This window comes from Oreochromis aureus, linkage group 23 (genome assembly GCF_013358895.1).
Source record: "Oreochromis aureus strain Israel breed Guangdong linkage group 23, ZZ_aureus, whole genome shotgun sequence".
In the NCBI taxonomy this organism is placed as follows: Eukaryota; Metazoa; Chordata; class Actinopteri; order Cichliformes; family Cichlidae; genus Oreochromis; species Oreochromis aureus.
Window position 1 is genome coordinate 27122482 of NC_052963.1, and position 16654 is coordinate 27139135.

General features: G+C 41.5%; 1 protein-coding gene across 5 annotated transcripts in view; it reads right to left on the reverse strand.

Moving 5' to 3' along the window:
* Window positions 1-16654, reverse strand: part of LOC116325035 (BCL-6 corepressor-like) — a 65534-nt gene that overhangs the window by 5857 nt on the left and 43023 nt on the right. For all 5 annotated transcript variants that reach the window (XM_039607219.1, XM_039607218.1, XM_039607217.1 and 2 more), the window contains 5 exons: window positions 13655-14010; window positions 8983-9141; window positions 3423-3589; window positions 2700-2845; window positions 1116-1193 (listed from right to left, as the gene is read on the reverse strand). In XM_039607219.1, the coding sequence (XP_039463153.1) occupies window positions 1116-1193; window positions 2700-2845; window positions 3423-3589; window positions 8983-9141; window positions 13655-14010 (906 nt within the window). The remainder of the gene's footprint in view (window positions 1-1115; window positions 1194-2699; window positions 2846-3422; window positions 3590-8982; window positions 9142-13654; window positions 14011-16654) is intronic.

Here is a 16654-nt window from a genome sequence, read left to right on the forward strand (position 1 = left end):
CTATTGCTTTTTAAAGAGTTTGTATTTGCAGATAAGTTGGCATTCGCCATGCAAACTTGGCAACTGTGGGAATCTTCCAACAATCAAAGCAATCGCAAGATTTTGGTGCAGCAACGCATCTCTTTACGACCAATTTTGCATAGAGACTACCAGCAATCACTTACCAACCAGTTTCAAGGTTAACACTAACAGTTCATTAGTGTTGCATCTTTCAGTAGTCATAGCTGCATTAGTACAAATTTGTTTAGACCTAATTTCTTTAACCACAGTTGTCCTTGTTCATTTACTCAGTCTTGTTCTATTAGCACAATTTTGTGTATTCTAATTTGTTTTGTTCCAGTTCCATCAGACCTCATTTTAGTCCTAATCTCTTTATTTCTCGTTCAATAGGCCTAAATTCTTGTTGCTCTCATTTCTTCAATACCACGTGGTCTTAATTCTTTAATTGTAACTTTCCAAAGACCATTAATTTTCGAGCCCCAAACCTTCAGTTTAAATTTCTTAGTCCTATCCTAAACTTCAGTTCAATTGTTACTGGACAAAGAGCTCATTTCTTTAGTTGTAGTTAAACAAAGTGCTGCTCTTGTATTTCCACTTAGTTCTCATTTAACTGTTTATCGAAATATCGATAAATGCAAATGTTTTCAGTATCAGTGTCTTCGATTAGAGTTGGAATCATTACACACAGGTTTAGTAGTTATGAGTGGTGTAATGGCAGTTCTTGTCATTGCAGTTGGGTTAATGGTAATTATATATTCCTAATTAAATTCATGGCAGTGCCTTTACTCATAACTGGTTTAGAGGTTAGCTCTAACCAGTTTTGTTGTAGTTCCATCAGCTGTAATTGAGTTTGCTGTGGTTTCTTCAGTCCTGGCTGGTTTATCAAAGCTTCCTTTTGTCCTGATTTTTTCCGAGTCCCTGGATTTTTTTTTTTCTTTTTACCAAAAGTTCAACTGCATTTCTTTTCATCTAACTTTTGTCTTTAGCTGCAGGCCATGCAATTCCTTTAATCCTAAATTATTTATCTTTCCCAGCCTTCCTGCCTTTCTCCTCTGACGATGTCATTGGTGTGTATGTGTGTGCACGTGTGTGTGTGTGTTTGTGTGTAAACTAACCGCAGACTGAGCTGCCGTAAAATTCCCAGTAGATTCCCGGATCGCCCTCCGACCTTCCCTGGAGGTCAGAGAGATAGTCTGCAGGGAGAGAGCGGCAGAGTCAGTGGCTTTTGTGGCTGATCAAAGAGCCGACCAATCAGAGAGGATGAAGGCAGCGAGATGAAAACAATAGAGCCACACACAGACGCACACACATAGACATGCACACACAGAGATGCACACACAGACTCGCACACACAGACTCGCACACACAGAGCCACAGTGAAAGACGGGAAGAAGAAGATGAGTGTTTGTGTTCAGACGGTGCCGGCTCGTCGCCGCGGCGCTTGGCGCTGAGTAGACGGATGCTGGCAGAAGTGTGTGTGTGTGTGTGTCTGTGTGTGTAGCAGTAAGCTGTTCTGGGATTCAGCAGCCAAGCCTCATTAAACCCCTCTGGAGAGAGAGAGAGGGAAAAAAGGGAGATGGAGAGAGAGAGAACAAATAGAGGCAGGGAATGGTAATCAGACAGGCTGGCGAGCGCACACACAAACACACAGAAACACACACACTCAGGCTGCATCGCTTTCCTTTCTGTTTCCTCCTTGTTTACTCCACTGTTTTTCTCGCTCTCACGATATGTTTAATTCGTTGTTTTTTCCACTTTCTTTTGTTCATTTTTCTTCGGAGGACAAAGGACTTTTTATGTGTGAATTTTAATGACTTTTGTAAACACGGCGAAGCCGGCCCGATGCGCTGCGGCCATAGCGCATCGGGACAGAAAGTGGGAGCGAGTGGGACAGTTGATGGTTTTATCCTGTTTTGTGGATCTGAGTGTTGACAGCTGGGAGCCTGAATGCTTCATGAGGTCCCTTCAAAAAGGCAAGCCTTTCAGAAATGTAGGTTCTTGACTGTGACCAGAAAAAAGCAAGAAAAGACAACATATGTGGTCTTAGTGCACCTTATCGATTCATCTACAGTAGTTCCTGTTTCAGGACGCCACTCTGTGGCTCTGTTATGTCTCTCAGCAAAGAAATTCTGACTTGATAATCGTTTATAGAAAACCTTACATTGGTGGAACAAGATGAAGCCATTTCTTACTAATAGCTACATCCCCACAGTGAAGCATGGAGGTGGTAGTATCATGCTGAAAGAATGGTTTTTGGTGACCGGGGCTGAGAAAAGATACATTTAGAAATATACACAGCGATCCTGAAAACCTTTTCAGGAGGGCAAACGATCTCAGGGTTTAGGTCTACATTTTAAGACAAAAACAAACTGAAGAATACTGCCTGGCTTTACGAAAAATTCATCACAATCTTGGACACGAACTCAGCCAGAGTCCAGACCTGAGCATGTGAAAATGTCCGTGTAGTGATGCTCCATAACCATAACTGGCAGAGTATGCATGAAGAAGACCTGAGACTGTCACTGCCACCTAAAACTTTTAGTCAATTAATGGCTCTGAAAACTTAAGTCCATCTGACCAGATAAGAAAGTGACAGATGTCAAAACATTATCATCAGCAGCACTTGATTTATGTGTAAAAACCAGCAACAGTTAACAGACAGCACACACAAATGTTCTTCCTTCTCCTTATTGTCCTACCCTCCAGAAAGGTTTCCATGGCAGCACTGTGGGTCATGTTGATTGGTGCTCGTCCTGAGTAGGAGGTCAGAGTAGGGTCAGCGCCACAGGCCAACAGGAAGCGCACCACCTCCACGTGGTCGTTTTCCACGGCGTCGTGAAGTGGCCTGATGAGAAAAGAAGAAAGAGAGACTGAATCTATCCTCATCACTTGAAGGACTTTTTTTTTTTACCTGTTTCAGCAGCAGCTGTTGCTACCTGACTTTAAATTACTTTATTTTATGCTTAACAGGTTCTAATATTAATGTGCTCACTGGAAGAAGACACATAACCCATTATATTCATATAACCTTATTTAATTTAGATAAGGTAGATAATAAGATGTGAATCTGAACTGGATTTGAGTTCTTGGACTAGCTCAAACATAATAAGGCATCTAAAACACTTCTGACTCTGTATTCACATGGACAAACAATAATAGCAATTTCTAAATTTATAAAGGTTATTCATTTCTCAAATTTGGTTCAAATGTGATTAAGTCTGCAAAACCTTTACGTTTGCTGTAAGTCCATATGATTTTTCAAGACCTCAGTTTCAGCTTTGTCCCCATTTACACATCTTTTATGAATTACCAATAGTGGATAGGATTCAAACATCCAGGAAACCTGTGCAAGAACTCATACTTACACTTTAATATTATATTTTAATCTAACAAATGCAGAAATCTCCTTTGATGCACGGTACCTGGTTCCATCCTGAGCACTGCAGTTGACATTGGCTCCATGCTCCACCAAGTGGCGTACAATGCCCAGCCAGCCACGGGCACAGGCCTCATGTAGGGCACAGTACCCAGCATTGTCTCTATGGTTGACATCACAGATTCGCCGCTCGAGACAATACAAGACCACCTCCTGCAAATGTGGAAACAAATTGAGACCACAGTAAATTTTCCCTCCTGTCACAAACCCAACACAGAATATGAACAACTTTTCATCTTGCATTCATTCTAATGTTGTAATCCTTCTGCAATAGTCCAATGTGTACAATTTTGGCTATACACACAAGATGCTATGTCAGGCTGCAGTCACACAAGCCTTGAGACCTCTGTGAATACAGCCCAGTCAGTGATACTCTGGAAACCACAGGTCACAAGGGGAAAAAAAGTGTATTTTCTTGCCAGTTGTTGTGTGGTTGCTCAGGGCTGATGGTAGTCACCACATGAAATTTGTTTTAAAAAGGATGCTGCATCAAAAACTTTCTAGTAGACTGCCATAGTCCCCTTCAGTTTGCATGGAAAATGGTGATTTGTCTACAAACACAAAGTTTGATACAAACCACAAATGAGGACTAGCTGCAAGTAAAAGTTGTTAAATTGTGCTGGTTGCAGTTCTAAGGCTTAACTATTACCTTGAAGGTGAATGTTTGCCATTTCTGTTTTGCTTTGCGCTTTTTTAGGTTTCACTATTATTTGGCAAGTAGCTGGTAGGTATTTGCAGACTGCAGCAATCTGCCAGTGAACAAAGCCATTTCAAAGAGGTTTTTAGTTCAGCATCAAATACCACCTTATGACTAATTTTACCTAGTTACTGCCAGTAAGTACTTGCCAACCATTCAGGAAATACAGATTTTCCCTTAGTGACCAGTGGGTTTCTGGCTGGTTTCTAGGTCTGCGTGACTGAGGCCATACTTAGCCAAACATGACCACCAGTAGTAACTCTGGTTTTAGAAAGAGGTAATTTTTGGCTACATTTACCAACCAGTGCCACCAGAAATGTTCACAAACTTGTCTTTAAAAGATGTCCCCAAGTTAAAAGTGCAAATGATAACTACAAATTGTACAAAAAATCTAGAAATGTCTCAACATTCAGGTACTTAATCCATCTTCCCTGAATGTGACTTTAATCCATCATGGGAATATTAATTCTATTGGCTGCACCATATGTTATCAATCCACAAACATCGTGCACTGTTGCTGGAACCAATCAGCAACCGACCACAAGAAGTTACTGAAATCCAGGAGAGAAAAAAATGATAAAAAGCAAGAGAATGCCTAATATTATTTCCAAAATAAAGAAAAGAGTTTATTAATAAACTACATATAAAATTGACTTATTGTGAATTTCATTTCCACTCTTTACTCATGCTGACTTCCCCCCTCCTCTTACACATCCCACTTGACCTTCTGCAGGAATTCCACAGGACTAAATATATATCAACACAAACAAACAAAAAAAGTGATCAGATAAACAACGTTTTGTTGGGTTAAAAAATGTGGTAATATTTATTTGTCTCTATGTAGATGATACAGTCATCTATACAAACAATAAAACCAACTACCTCAACCACCTTGTCCTTAGCTCTAAAAAATATATAGTAGCCCTTAAAGTCACACTTTTGTTTCACGGGGCTTTAATATTCCCACACTATATGGAGAACATACCAACATGGAAACGTCATGTTACAAGCAAAGAGCAGTTCCACCTTAAGAATATAATTAAAGCCTCACTCTTTCTGTTCTTCTATTTGTGTGCACAGAAACCTGTGTGTTAATGTGTGTGTGTATGCGATGATGGATGACGGCTTCATATGCAAACTGAGCTCATTAGCTTCACCGCTGCACCTCAATGAGAGAGAGAGAGCAAGAGAGCAAGAAGCTAGGCGACACCTATGAGCCCTGACAGGAGTCGTCACACAGAGCATGAAATATTCACACCATGTGAATGTGTGTGTGACAAACCCTGAAAATCCCCCAAAACAAAACAAAAAACCCAAACTAATTTTCAAGCCCACTGAATGAATTTGAGTGAAATAACAAAAAAAGTGCTGTGATGTTTGTAACATAATGTCACAGATTCAAGTTGATGTTACCTGAAATGACAGCAAGGAAAGCAGGACAGAAATATCAGCCTGCTTCCAACAATAGTTTACAACATATATTTACTAGCAGGTGGATATTTTTATCAGGCTTTTCTGAATCAGATGTTTAATGTTAAAAATAATAACAACAATAAAAATAAACAACTTCATTAATCATCAGTTCAGCATCATTTAGAGGTAATTTTGGTAGTTGGCTGGTTTTCTTGGCATTCTGATGATGAAGGAAAACCAAGAAGTCAAGGGAACGGGACTAAAAATCGTGTAGATAACTTTAAGAAAACCAGTTATCATGACGTTAATCAGAAAAAAGGCTTCAGTTTGCTAGGGGACATACATAGACCGGACTCTCAAGCAGTGGAAAATGTCATGGCGTTTGATGAGTTCAGATTTAGCCAGATTTAGGTATGGGTGCATAAAGGTAGGATGAGAGGTGGATGAAGTGAGGCACCCATCATGCCTGACGCCTAATGTACAAATCTAAGTGGGCAACAATATTATCTGTGGTTGCATCAGTTGGTCAGGTCGAGGTTCTGTGACATTATGTGCACAAAAAATGATGTCAGCTGACTATCGGACTGAATAATCAACAGTTTTTTCCCCTGATGGTGCGGGCATCTTCCCAGAAAACAATGGCAGGATTCATCGGGCTCAAACTGAGTGTTTCAGGGAGCATGTGACATCATTTTTTATTTTATTTATCTTTTTACACATGATTTGGCCGGCACAGAGTTCAGTCCTTAACCCTACTGAGAATCTTTGGGATGTGCTGTAGAAGTCTTTATACAACAGTCTTACTCATCATCTGTTCATGTGTACACAATCCTGGTGAAAAATTATGCAATACTGGACTGAAGCTTATTGAAACGATGCCATGATGCACTTGTGTTGTCATCAAAGCTAAACATGGTCCAACATAATATTACACTGTCTGAGTTTTTTTTCCTGGTCATGCAGTGTTTCAAAATGGTTCTGCATCTGATGAGTATTTTCATTTTTTGCACAATCAGCAAAAAGAAAAGAAAAGAAAAACCCATTCACTTTGCAGCAAAATTTCACATTTGAGAACATGAAAGCATCAGTTTTTTGCTTTGATTATTAACTGCAGTCATCTTCTTGATCAACTGTTGCTGCTCTGAAATGCGGCAAAGAAAAGCTGAGACTCTTTACACACTTTTTCACAATTTCTGCACTTGCAATAACGAGACCAGGGGCTGATTTTGATCTCTTTTAACTGTTCCTTTCTGATCCAATTATTGCTTTGGTAATTTGAAAATATTGTTGCTGTAGATTGGTACACACGTGCATTTTAGTTTGTGTTTAAATGGAGGTGAGACTTCATTTTTATGAAAAATGAATCAAACCAGGGAAAAAGGGGAATGAGTGAGTGGTGAGCCGAGGGCTAATTCAATTAGAGAGAGAGGGAGAGAGAGGGGATGTGAAAGGATGGGAAGCAAGTCTCTCTCTAATCTTTTTCATCTGGAAGCGAGGGATTAAAGTTCAAGGAAGGCGAGAGGAGGAGTGTGAATTAATGATCTCCGCTATGAAAAAGAGTGAGTGAGGCAGAACAATGCTCAGCGGAGGAGGATGAATGGATGAATGTGGGAAAACGTCCAAGTGTATTTCAGTGTAAATGTCTGATGTTCATAATGTCAAACTAAAATCCAAAAAAATAAAAGATTTTCTTTTAGCCTGACATCAAAAAGGCAAAAAAACATTTATTTTTAAAGCATTTTGATGCAACAATCCAGAAGCCATTAATTCAGTCATGTTTTGTGCTTGTTCTTAGAATTTATAATCAGAACTGAATTTACTGATGAGAATGACATTTTAAAAAACCACTGAAGACAGTTGGATAAAAATATGACAAAGAATAACTGGACTGGAAAACTAAACTATTATGTCAGAGTGGAAAACTGGACTCAGATTTTCATGTAAGAGAGGCAGCAGTTTAAGCAAAGATGCCAATTCTTCAGACAACAGGGACAGCAAGGCATTTCCAAATCAGCCAACAGACCTAATCTCTCCAACATGTCCTGGGTCTCCTACCAGTTGAACATCTCACCAAGGAGGCATCTTCAGCTGGCTCTTTTTGATGAGCTTTCTTGTGGTCACTACCCACAGCTCATGTTTATGTTTGAGGGCAAATCAACCAGTAAATCTACAGCATCTTCACCAATCTCTCTGTCAATGTCTCGCTCGAATCTTCCCTCAATTATGAACATCTGAACAAAGTTATCAGCTTTACTTCATGTGAAACTTGCTGTCATCCTGGAGTGGGCTTCATCCTTTTCCAGCTGAGAACCTCAGAATTGAATGTGCTAATTATCATTCCAGCCACTTCACACTCGGCTGCACACCACCTCAGTGTGAGCTAGAGGTCATGGCTCAGTAAATCCAACAAAACCACACAATGTGCAAAAGCAGAGACAAAAGTCTAAGACCACCAACCACTGCGGCTGTACAGGACCCAAATATCCTGTGACAACAAGCCCAATACCACATACCCTTGAATCCCTCCCCACGGGACACCTCAAGGCACATGGCTGAGTACTTTCTCCAAGTCCACAACGAGGATGAAAACTGCATCTTTCCACCTAAAGTTGAGGACTGACCAATAGGTGAAATCTCACCTTGAGATTGCCCTCTATATGCCCTGATATAGACCTTCTCAGAGAAACTGAGGAGTGGGATCCTGCTGAAGGAGAACATCCTCCGGTCGCCTTTCTTAAGAAGAGAAACCTCTACCCCAGTCAGTCCAATAAACAGCTTTTGAATTACTTCAGAGACTTTAATGACAGAAATGTGTGAGTCATCCTCCCCAGACTGCTTCCTCTGTGGATGACGTGTCAGTGGGTTTCAGGGGATCCTCAAATTATTCCTTTCCAACCATATCCACAGCTGAGGACAGCAGCACTCCACCCCCTCCACATAAACAGGAAACTACACATGAACAGGAAACAAATTCTCCAGAGTCGCCTGATGGGTTGCCAGAATCAATGCTGACCAGAAGTGTTGTTCAATGGTTTCATCAAGCTTCAGTTTTTGCTTCAACCACTGCCAGAGCCCCCGCTCAAAGAGGAACGCCTAGGATGGTAAAGGCACCAGTTGTACCTCTTTACACTTAACTATCCTTAAAGTGCTTTTTACACTGCAAGACATGAAACATGCAGTTTACTTGCCACATACACACGGGCACACTGATGGAGGGGAACTGGACTAAAATACCTCTCAAGGGGAAAATGGACTAAATTGTCCTTGAGGGAAACTAGCCAAAAATGGCCGCCATAAAAAATGGACCAAAATGTTACAAACTGAACTAAAGTCAATCAAATTTGCCCCTATAACCAACAGTTGTGACTGCCTAATTTATAACTGTTACCCACCTCTCTGTACACCTGTGCGCGTGTGTGTGTCTGCATTTTATTACCTCGTATCCCAGCCGGGCAGCTCGCTGTAGCAGCGTCTCTCCGGCGTTTTTGTTCACAATGAGCCGGCGCACCTCTGGAGGGACGGGACGGGTGTTGTGGGTGTGTTGTGGGGAAGGAGGTCGATGAGTGGGCGAGCGAGATGAGTCTGACAGAGCGACCTGTGTGTGTGTTTGGAGGGGAAAAAAAGTGACATTTAAAGTGATTAACGTGCTTGAGGGGTTTTTTTTTACCCACAAAACAATTAAACACACACAAAAACATGTGCTCACTTTCTTTCTACATCTGTCATTGCCACATCCCCCCCTCCCCCCCTCGAAAGCACACACGCACACACGCACAGCCCTACTTTTTCAGGCTCGGTTGAAAATAGCACTGTCACCACCTCTGCTCCCGCGACTCTGTTTTCGTGTGATTTGTGTGTGTGTGTGTGTGTTTTCCTTTGTGAGTGTGTGTGTGAAGCCTGAGGCTGATGACAGAAAGCTCAGGAGGAAATGGAGGAGGAGAAGGAGGAAGAGGAGGAGGGAGTGATGGTTTGTCTTAAAGTAAAAGACAGAGCAAAGGAGGAACAAATTAGGATTCTCTCTCCCTCTCCCTGGTGTTGGCATGCCTCTCTCGCCCCTCTCCCACTGTTCCCCTTCATGTGTTTCCTCTTTATCTTGTTTCTTCAGGCGTGTTGTTGTGCGTTGTTGCCACTCAGGATCACACTTTGACTCTAACGCACAACAAAGAAAAGCTTTAGCAGGATTAGTAACGTCTTTTTTCTTGTGTGGGGTTCCACGTGGTGTCATTTCAGGTCCTCTTGTGTTCTTGATGATCAGTTCTCTGCACAACTTTTTGGACTTGGAGAACTTGCTGCAGTTCCTGTGTGAATTCTTTCACATCATCTCATAAAATTAGATAATTTTTTGAGCTCAGGGTTCTGGCTTCACATTTGGTTAATATGTTATTAGTTTTAAGGTGGTATTTATAAGGTTTTTTGGACCACTGTTATATAGATTTTAACTTGGTTTTCAACTGGTTTTGAAAGGGTTTTAATCTGTTTTGGACTAAATATTGGAACTGGTTTTGAGCTTATTTTACTACTTTTAGACTTTTGAACATGTACAGTATTGGACTGATTTTAAACAAATTGTGATTTCGACGTTGGACTGGTTTCTGGGTTTAGAATAGATTTACAGTTGTTTTGGAATTGTTCCAGAGTGTGTAGTGGACTGGTTGCAAATTTGATCTTGGGATCCTGGTTTCAAACTGGTTTTGGACACGGTCTGGACTAATTTTCGAAAAAAAAAAATTAGTTTGGTTTTGGACTGATTCTGAGTTTGACTTTGGACCAGGCTTTAGACAGCAGTGGATTTGGTCTTTGGCTTGTTTGGGACTGGTTGTACATACTACCATCTACCAATTTTAGCTTATTTGACTTACTATACTGTACTCATTTTGCTAAGAGAACATGCAACATCTGACATTTTTTGTGTACTTTTTGAATCTTCCTGATTGTCACAATTTCTAATCTTCTGGTATGATTACACACTCACCAACTAATTAATTACCCAGTTCACTGGATTGGACCCCAATTTGCATCCAGATGCCTTAATTGATCATGGCACAGATTCAACAAGGTGCTGGAAACATTCCTCGGAGATTTTGGTCCATGTTGACATGATAGCATTAAACAGTTACTGCAGATTTTTCAACTCCACACCCATGATGGAAATTTCCCATTCCACCACAAAGCTGATCTATTGGATTAAGATCTGGTGATTGTGCAGGCAGTTTGAGCACAATGATCTCACTATCATGTTCAAAAAACCTGATCTGAAACCTGATCTGAGCTTTGAGACACGATGTGTTATCCTGCTGTTGGATATGGCCAGCACCAATTCTCAGGTAGGCTATGGTGTTTAAACAATGCCCTACCAGTAAGGGGCCCAATATCTGCCAAGAAATGAATCCCCAACACATGCTGTTCGACATAAGCACAGTCAGATCCAATCAGCTGGATATTTTCTTCGTCTCCATCTTTAGGCTGCTCCTAAGGGATCGTCTGCCTCCATCTCAGTCTTCCTCTAGCCTCTTCTTTTGCTGCACCAATCTTCTGCCTCTGTCCTCTTTCACTACATCCATGAATCTTCTCTGAGCTTTTCCTCTTTTCTTCCTGCCTGGCAGCTCCATCTCCATCCTTTGCTCTATGTATCCATTATCCCTCCTCTGGACATGTCCAAACCATCTCAGCCTTGCTTCTCTGTCTCCAGAATGCTCAACCTCAGCAGCTCAATCGCAGATGTACTCATTTCTAATCTTGTCCAGTCTCTAATCTTGTCAATTAAAATCTAAACATCTTCAGCTCAGCCTCCTGTCTTTTTGTCAGTGCCATCATCTCCAAACCATACATCACAGCAATTCTTACTACCATCTTGTAAACATTCCCTTTCACTCTTGCTGCTGTCCTTCTGTCACAAATAACCCCGCACACCTGTCTCCACCCACTCCACCCTCCCTGCACTCTCTTCTTCAGCTTTCTTATGCACTGTCTTTTACTTTGGATGGTTGACCCCAGGAATTTGAACTCATCAACTTTCACTACTTCTAATGTCTACTCTCACTACAGATCATAATGTCGAAAAAGCAAGATGACTTCTCTCTTTTGTATCAGCAGTGTAAACTGGATATAGCGGCAAACTGGGAAATCAGATCTAAACTAACAATGCAATTATTACTACTCCTACACAACTATCAGCCAACCAGAGGATACTGGCTCCTGCAAAGAGTTAATTATTTTGACATTAAGGTTCAAGGCTGTGAGTTCGACAAGTGTTCATCGCTCAGCAGCTCTGTGGCAGAACTGCCAGATTAATGAAAAACAAAACCATGACCAACAAACACTAAACATTCACAATATTGGCAGAAGTAATTTTTTTACATTAAAATTAATTGGTCACTTTAATAAATGGATATTTAAGAGGACATTTTCTTGATCTTTTCCCACTGATGAAAAGTATTTTCTGTTGTATTTAAGCAGAAACAAACCTAAATACACAGAAATATATTCTGTACTTTTAATCAAATCAGAAGCAGGTAGAGCTGGATGAAAATGCAGCGCTGAGCTGCTGACGCCACTGCAACAGCCTCCACCGCTTAGCAGCCAGACGGTGTGTGCGTGTTAATGTTTTTGTGTGTGTCAGGGTGTTTGTGTGAGTGTGTAATGTGCGTGTGCAGGCGTCTGTCAAACGAAGCCGCTTGCCGCCACGCATCGGCAAACAGGATGCGAGCTTTGCCCTGGAGGTGTGTGCGTGTGTGTGTTTTTTCTAGCGCAGCAGACTCCAACAACGAGGAGGAGGGCTGAGCGAGAAGAGAGAGAAAGTGTGTGCGTGTGTGAGCGTGTGTTTGTGTCCTCGCTGCCCGGAGGAAATCTCCGGTGCAGCAGCTGTCAAAACGACACAATCCTCCGCCCGCACACACACAGTATGAGCACACACACGCACACCGGCAGTACATGCAGAGAATATTATTCTTCCTTCATAACCTTCAATCACTCCATCCTCCCTCCTTCCTTCGCTCGCTCTCTCCTTCAGTTTAATCTGCAGCGAATTGAATTACACGCGCATGCACACACACACATACACGCAGACAGTAAAAACACACATGCGTCCCTGCTGAGTTTTCCCAGTGAGCTCCAATCAGGACGATAATTGCAGCGATTAACAGAGACGGAAAAGAGACGAGAGGGAGGACAAACAACAAGACAGAAAAATAGAGTGCCGGAAAACCGTCCTGGCCCTTTCTGCAGAAATTATGCTTTTACTTGGACTTGTTGCCATCTTGTTTTAGTCATGTGCGACTCGTTTAGGTTTTGTCATTATATCAAGACAGTTTTATGGGTACCTTGAACTGGTTACTGGTTTTATGGGCATTTTAGCTTAGACTTCTCTTGAGGGTTAGGATGTCTCACACTTATCTCATAGACTTTGACTTCTAGCCATCGTGTTTCAAACCTATAGGGATCATTTTGTCCAGAGAGTTTGGTGGGTGTTGTGACCTGGAATTGTTTTACCAAATTTAAAACAACTGTTCCAGATGACCTTTTCTTTTCGGTCCACAGAGGAGCACCTGATTTAGACACTTAGATTTTACCTTCAGCTGTGGTGTATTACTACAGATATAAAATGATATCAAGGAGTTAAACAAGCGCTCCCTCTTGACATCATCCCTCTGGGTGAGTGTGTGGGCGTTTGAGTCATTCTGAGTCACATCATTTGCATGTGTTACCATTTCTGCATTTAAGTAAACAAAAAAAAACAAAAACAAACTCAATTTTCCACATTTGTGTGCATTTGAAGGGTGGCAGTTTAAATCTAAGGTGGCCTGCCTGTCTCATTATTTTTATGTGTGATGGCAAAATAAAATGAATCACACTTTTCTATTTTCATATTTTTAAGAGGAAATGAGTCAGAGGTCTTGTCCTCTATTCTTTTGATGTGGCCAGTAATCCCCTTGCTAATACGCAGCGGAAGAAATAGAGCACATAAAATAAGCATATACACAGATGACCTCTTGCACTTTCTCTCAGTTGCTCACAGTTCTATTCAGGGTATCCTTCAAAAATCCATTCATTCTAAATAAATAATAAATAAATCACATTTTATAAGGTGAAAAAACCCCCAAAAAACTGACCTTCCCGTTCCTTTCTTCCTCATCACTTCCACCCTCGTCTTGTCCCTCCTCCTTTGCTGCTTCTCCTCCGGTGTGTTTCGTCTTGCAGGGACGCTTGCCTTTCGGCTTGTCTGGGTCATCGTCAGGGCAGCGGAATGGATGGGGGTCAGGTGATGAAGAGAAAGAGGGTGGAAGAGAGGGCAAGGAAGGAAGGAAATTTGACACCTTGCGGTTCTCCTTCAACTTCTGATGCTTGTCCTGAAGGTGGAAGGAAGTGAAGGTGGCAAAAGATGTGGGAGTCGGTTGCCGATTTACAGAGCTGGATGGTTGCCGGGGTAGATGGGTAGGAGAAGACGGATGGGGGGCCATGTGGAAAACTGAAAGAAAAAACAAAAGACAAATCAGGGATGAATTGTTTCTGGCCAAAATTCTGGCAGAAATGATTCAAAATTACAAATGATATTAATAATACATTTTTTAAAAAGTCATCAGGTATCAACTTGTTTATCGTGGTGGAAATACTTAAACAACGACTAAAAGCATCATGTTAGGAGGTGTAAAATCACTGTTTTGGCTGTGAATAGAACGCATGTCCTGCAGGTATCTGGTCACTAATTAAAGTTACATTAAAATGCTGACACTGATGGTCACAGTGATTCCAATTTATCCATGATAAGAATGACTTTTTATCACAATCAATCTAACAGATATTTCAGTCTTGAATCAGAGGTTGTTAATTCTATTTTAGGTTTTATAAAACTAAATCCTGAAGTGCAATTTATATGATGCTAGGAGAAAATATTATGGATTCAGTAATCTCTAGAAACAAATTTGTAGGCAAAACTACAACATCCTCTTCTCTCCAGGGGAACATCCAAGGCATCTCCAGGCCGGCACAGCGATATAACCTCCAGTGTGTCCTGGGTCTTCCTCAGGGCCTCCTCCCGGTAGGACATGGCTTGGATATCTCACCCAGGAGGCATCCTTGTCAGATGTCCAAACCACCTCAATAGGCTCCTTTCGCTGTGGAAGAGTAGCGGCTCTATTCTGAGCTGCTCTCAAATGACTGAATTCTTCATCTTATCTCTAAGGGAGATGCTAACCACCACAACCTGACTTTAGATAAGCCGAGATAATGGATGGATGGATGGGGGTTAAAGAGACAGAATGGCTTGTTTCTGACAGAGAACACATTGAAGACCTAGAGTTATTGTGAAAAAGTGTTTGGCCCCTTCCTGATCTCCTACCTTTTTTATGTTTGTAACACTTAATTTTTTTAGATCATTAAACAAATTTCAATATTAGACAACAATAACACAAGCAAACACAATATTCAGTTTCTAAACAAAGGTGTTTATTATTAAGGGGGAAAAAAATCCAAAACTACATGGCTCTGTGTGAAAAAGTGATTGCCCCCTAAACCTAATAACTGGTCAGGCCACCCTTAGCAGTGACAACTGCAATTCAGTTTGTCATAACTGAGTCTTTTACAGCACTGTGAAGGAATTTTTGACCTACTCATCTTTGCAGAATTATTGTAATTCAGTCAAACTGGAGCGTTTTCGAGCATGAACCACCTTTTTAAGGTCATGCAACAGCATCTCAATCAGATTCAGTTCAGGACTTTGACTAGGCCACTCCAAATTCTTCAGTTTGTTCTTCTTAAGCCATTCAGAGATGGACTGAAGTGCATCATGAACAGATGCCTGGACATTCGCTTCTTAGGATGTTTTTGTAGACAGCAAGATTCCTGGTTCTATCAACCAGGAATTTTGTTTCTTATGGAGGAGCCATGAACAGTGACTTTAACTGAGGCCTGCAATTCTTTGGATGTTGTTCTGGGGTCTTTTGTGACCTCTTGGATGAGTCCTCACTGCACTCTTGGAGTAATTTTGGTTGGCCAGCCACTCCTGGGAAGGTTCACCGCTGTTCCATGCTTTCGCCATTTGTGGATAATGGCTCTCACTGTGGTTCACTGGAGTCCCACAGTTTTAGAAATGGCTTTATAATATTTTCCAGACTGATAGATCTACTTTTCTCATTTGTTCCTGAATTAATTTCCTTGGATTATGGCTTGATGTCTAGCTTTTGAGGATCTTTTGGTCTACTCCACTTTGTCAAACGGGTCCTATTTAAGTTATTTCTTGATTGAGAACAGGTGTGGCAGTAAACAGGCCTGGGTGTGGCTAGAAAAACGGAACTTCCAAAGATGTGATACACCACAGTTAATTTATTTTAGTACAATATGTCTTTGTTCTAAGATTTCTCAGGGACTTGATGGAGGTTTAGGCTGGATGGACATCAAGGATGATTATATCCCTTAGAAGTGCTGTGTTAGAGAGTTATGAATGAAAATAAGGACAGTTTAAAATACAGATCACACCAGATATGATAGAAAAATTAGTTCCATGGCTTTGTGTTCACTTAAGCTGTTAGTGGTATTTTTTATCCAAGTTGCCAGCTGTCAACGTATGTCCAACCTAAATGTGGACGTCACTTAAAAATTATATTCTGTTAATCGGAGTCAATACGTTCTCAGGGTGACCTTAAAAATGGCCAATTTGTGCGACACACTTAAACTTTTCTTGCAGCTTGTGATCATTCTCCTGTTTGCGCGAAGACTCTGTTCATCGCCCAAAATGAGCCGCCGTCTGTCCTTCAGCCGGGGACGGGTTAGATAATAAGAGACAGAGCAAGAGAGAGCGTGAGAGAGGAACAAAGAAACACACAGCCTCCTCGCTTGAGTGGAGCAGCGAGCAAGCAGGCGTGCAAGCGAGTGAACGGGCGAACGAGGTAGCAAATAGTGGGGGAGGGGAGGAGAGAGAGAGAGTGCTTGCAATGTTTTCCATTGCAGACGCCTGGAGGAAACACTCACACAGAAAAACACACACATGCTGTGCCGTCTCACACGCTCACACACACACACACAACCGCTAATGTGTAAACGCCACCGCACGCGCATGCACACAGACACACACACAGCCAGAGGTTGTTTCTGAGAGCCGGCGGGGAGTCACGCCG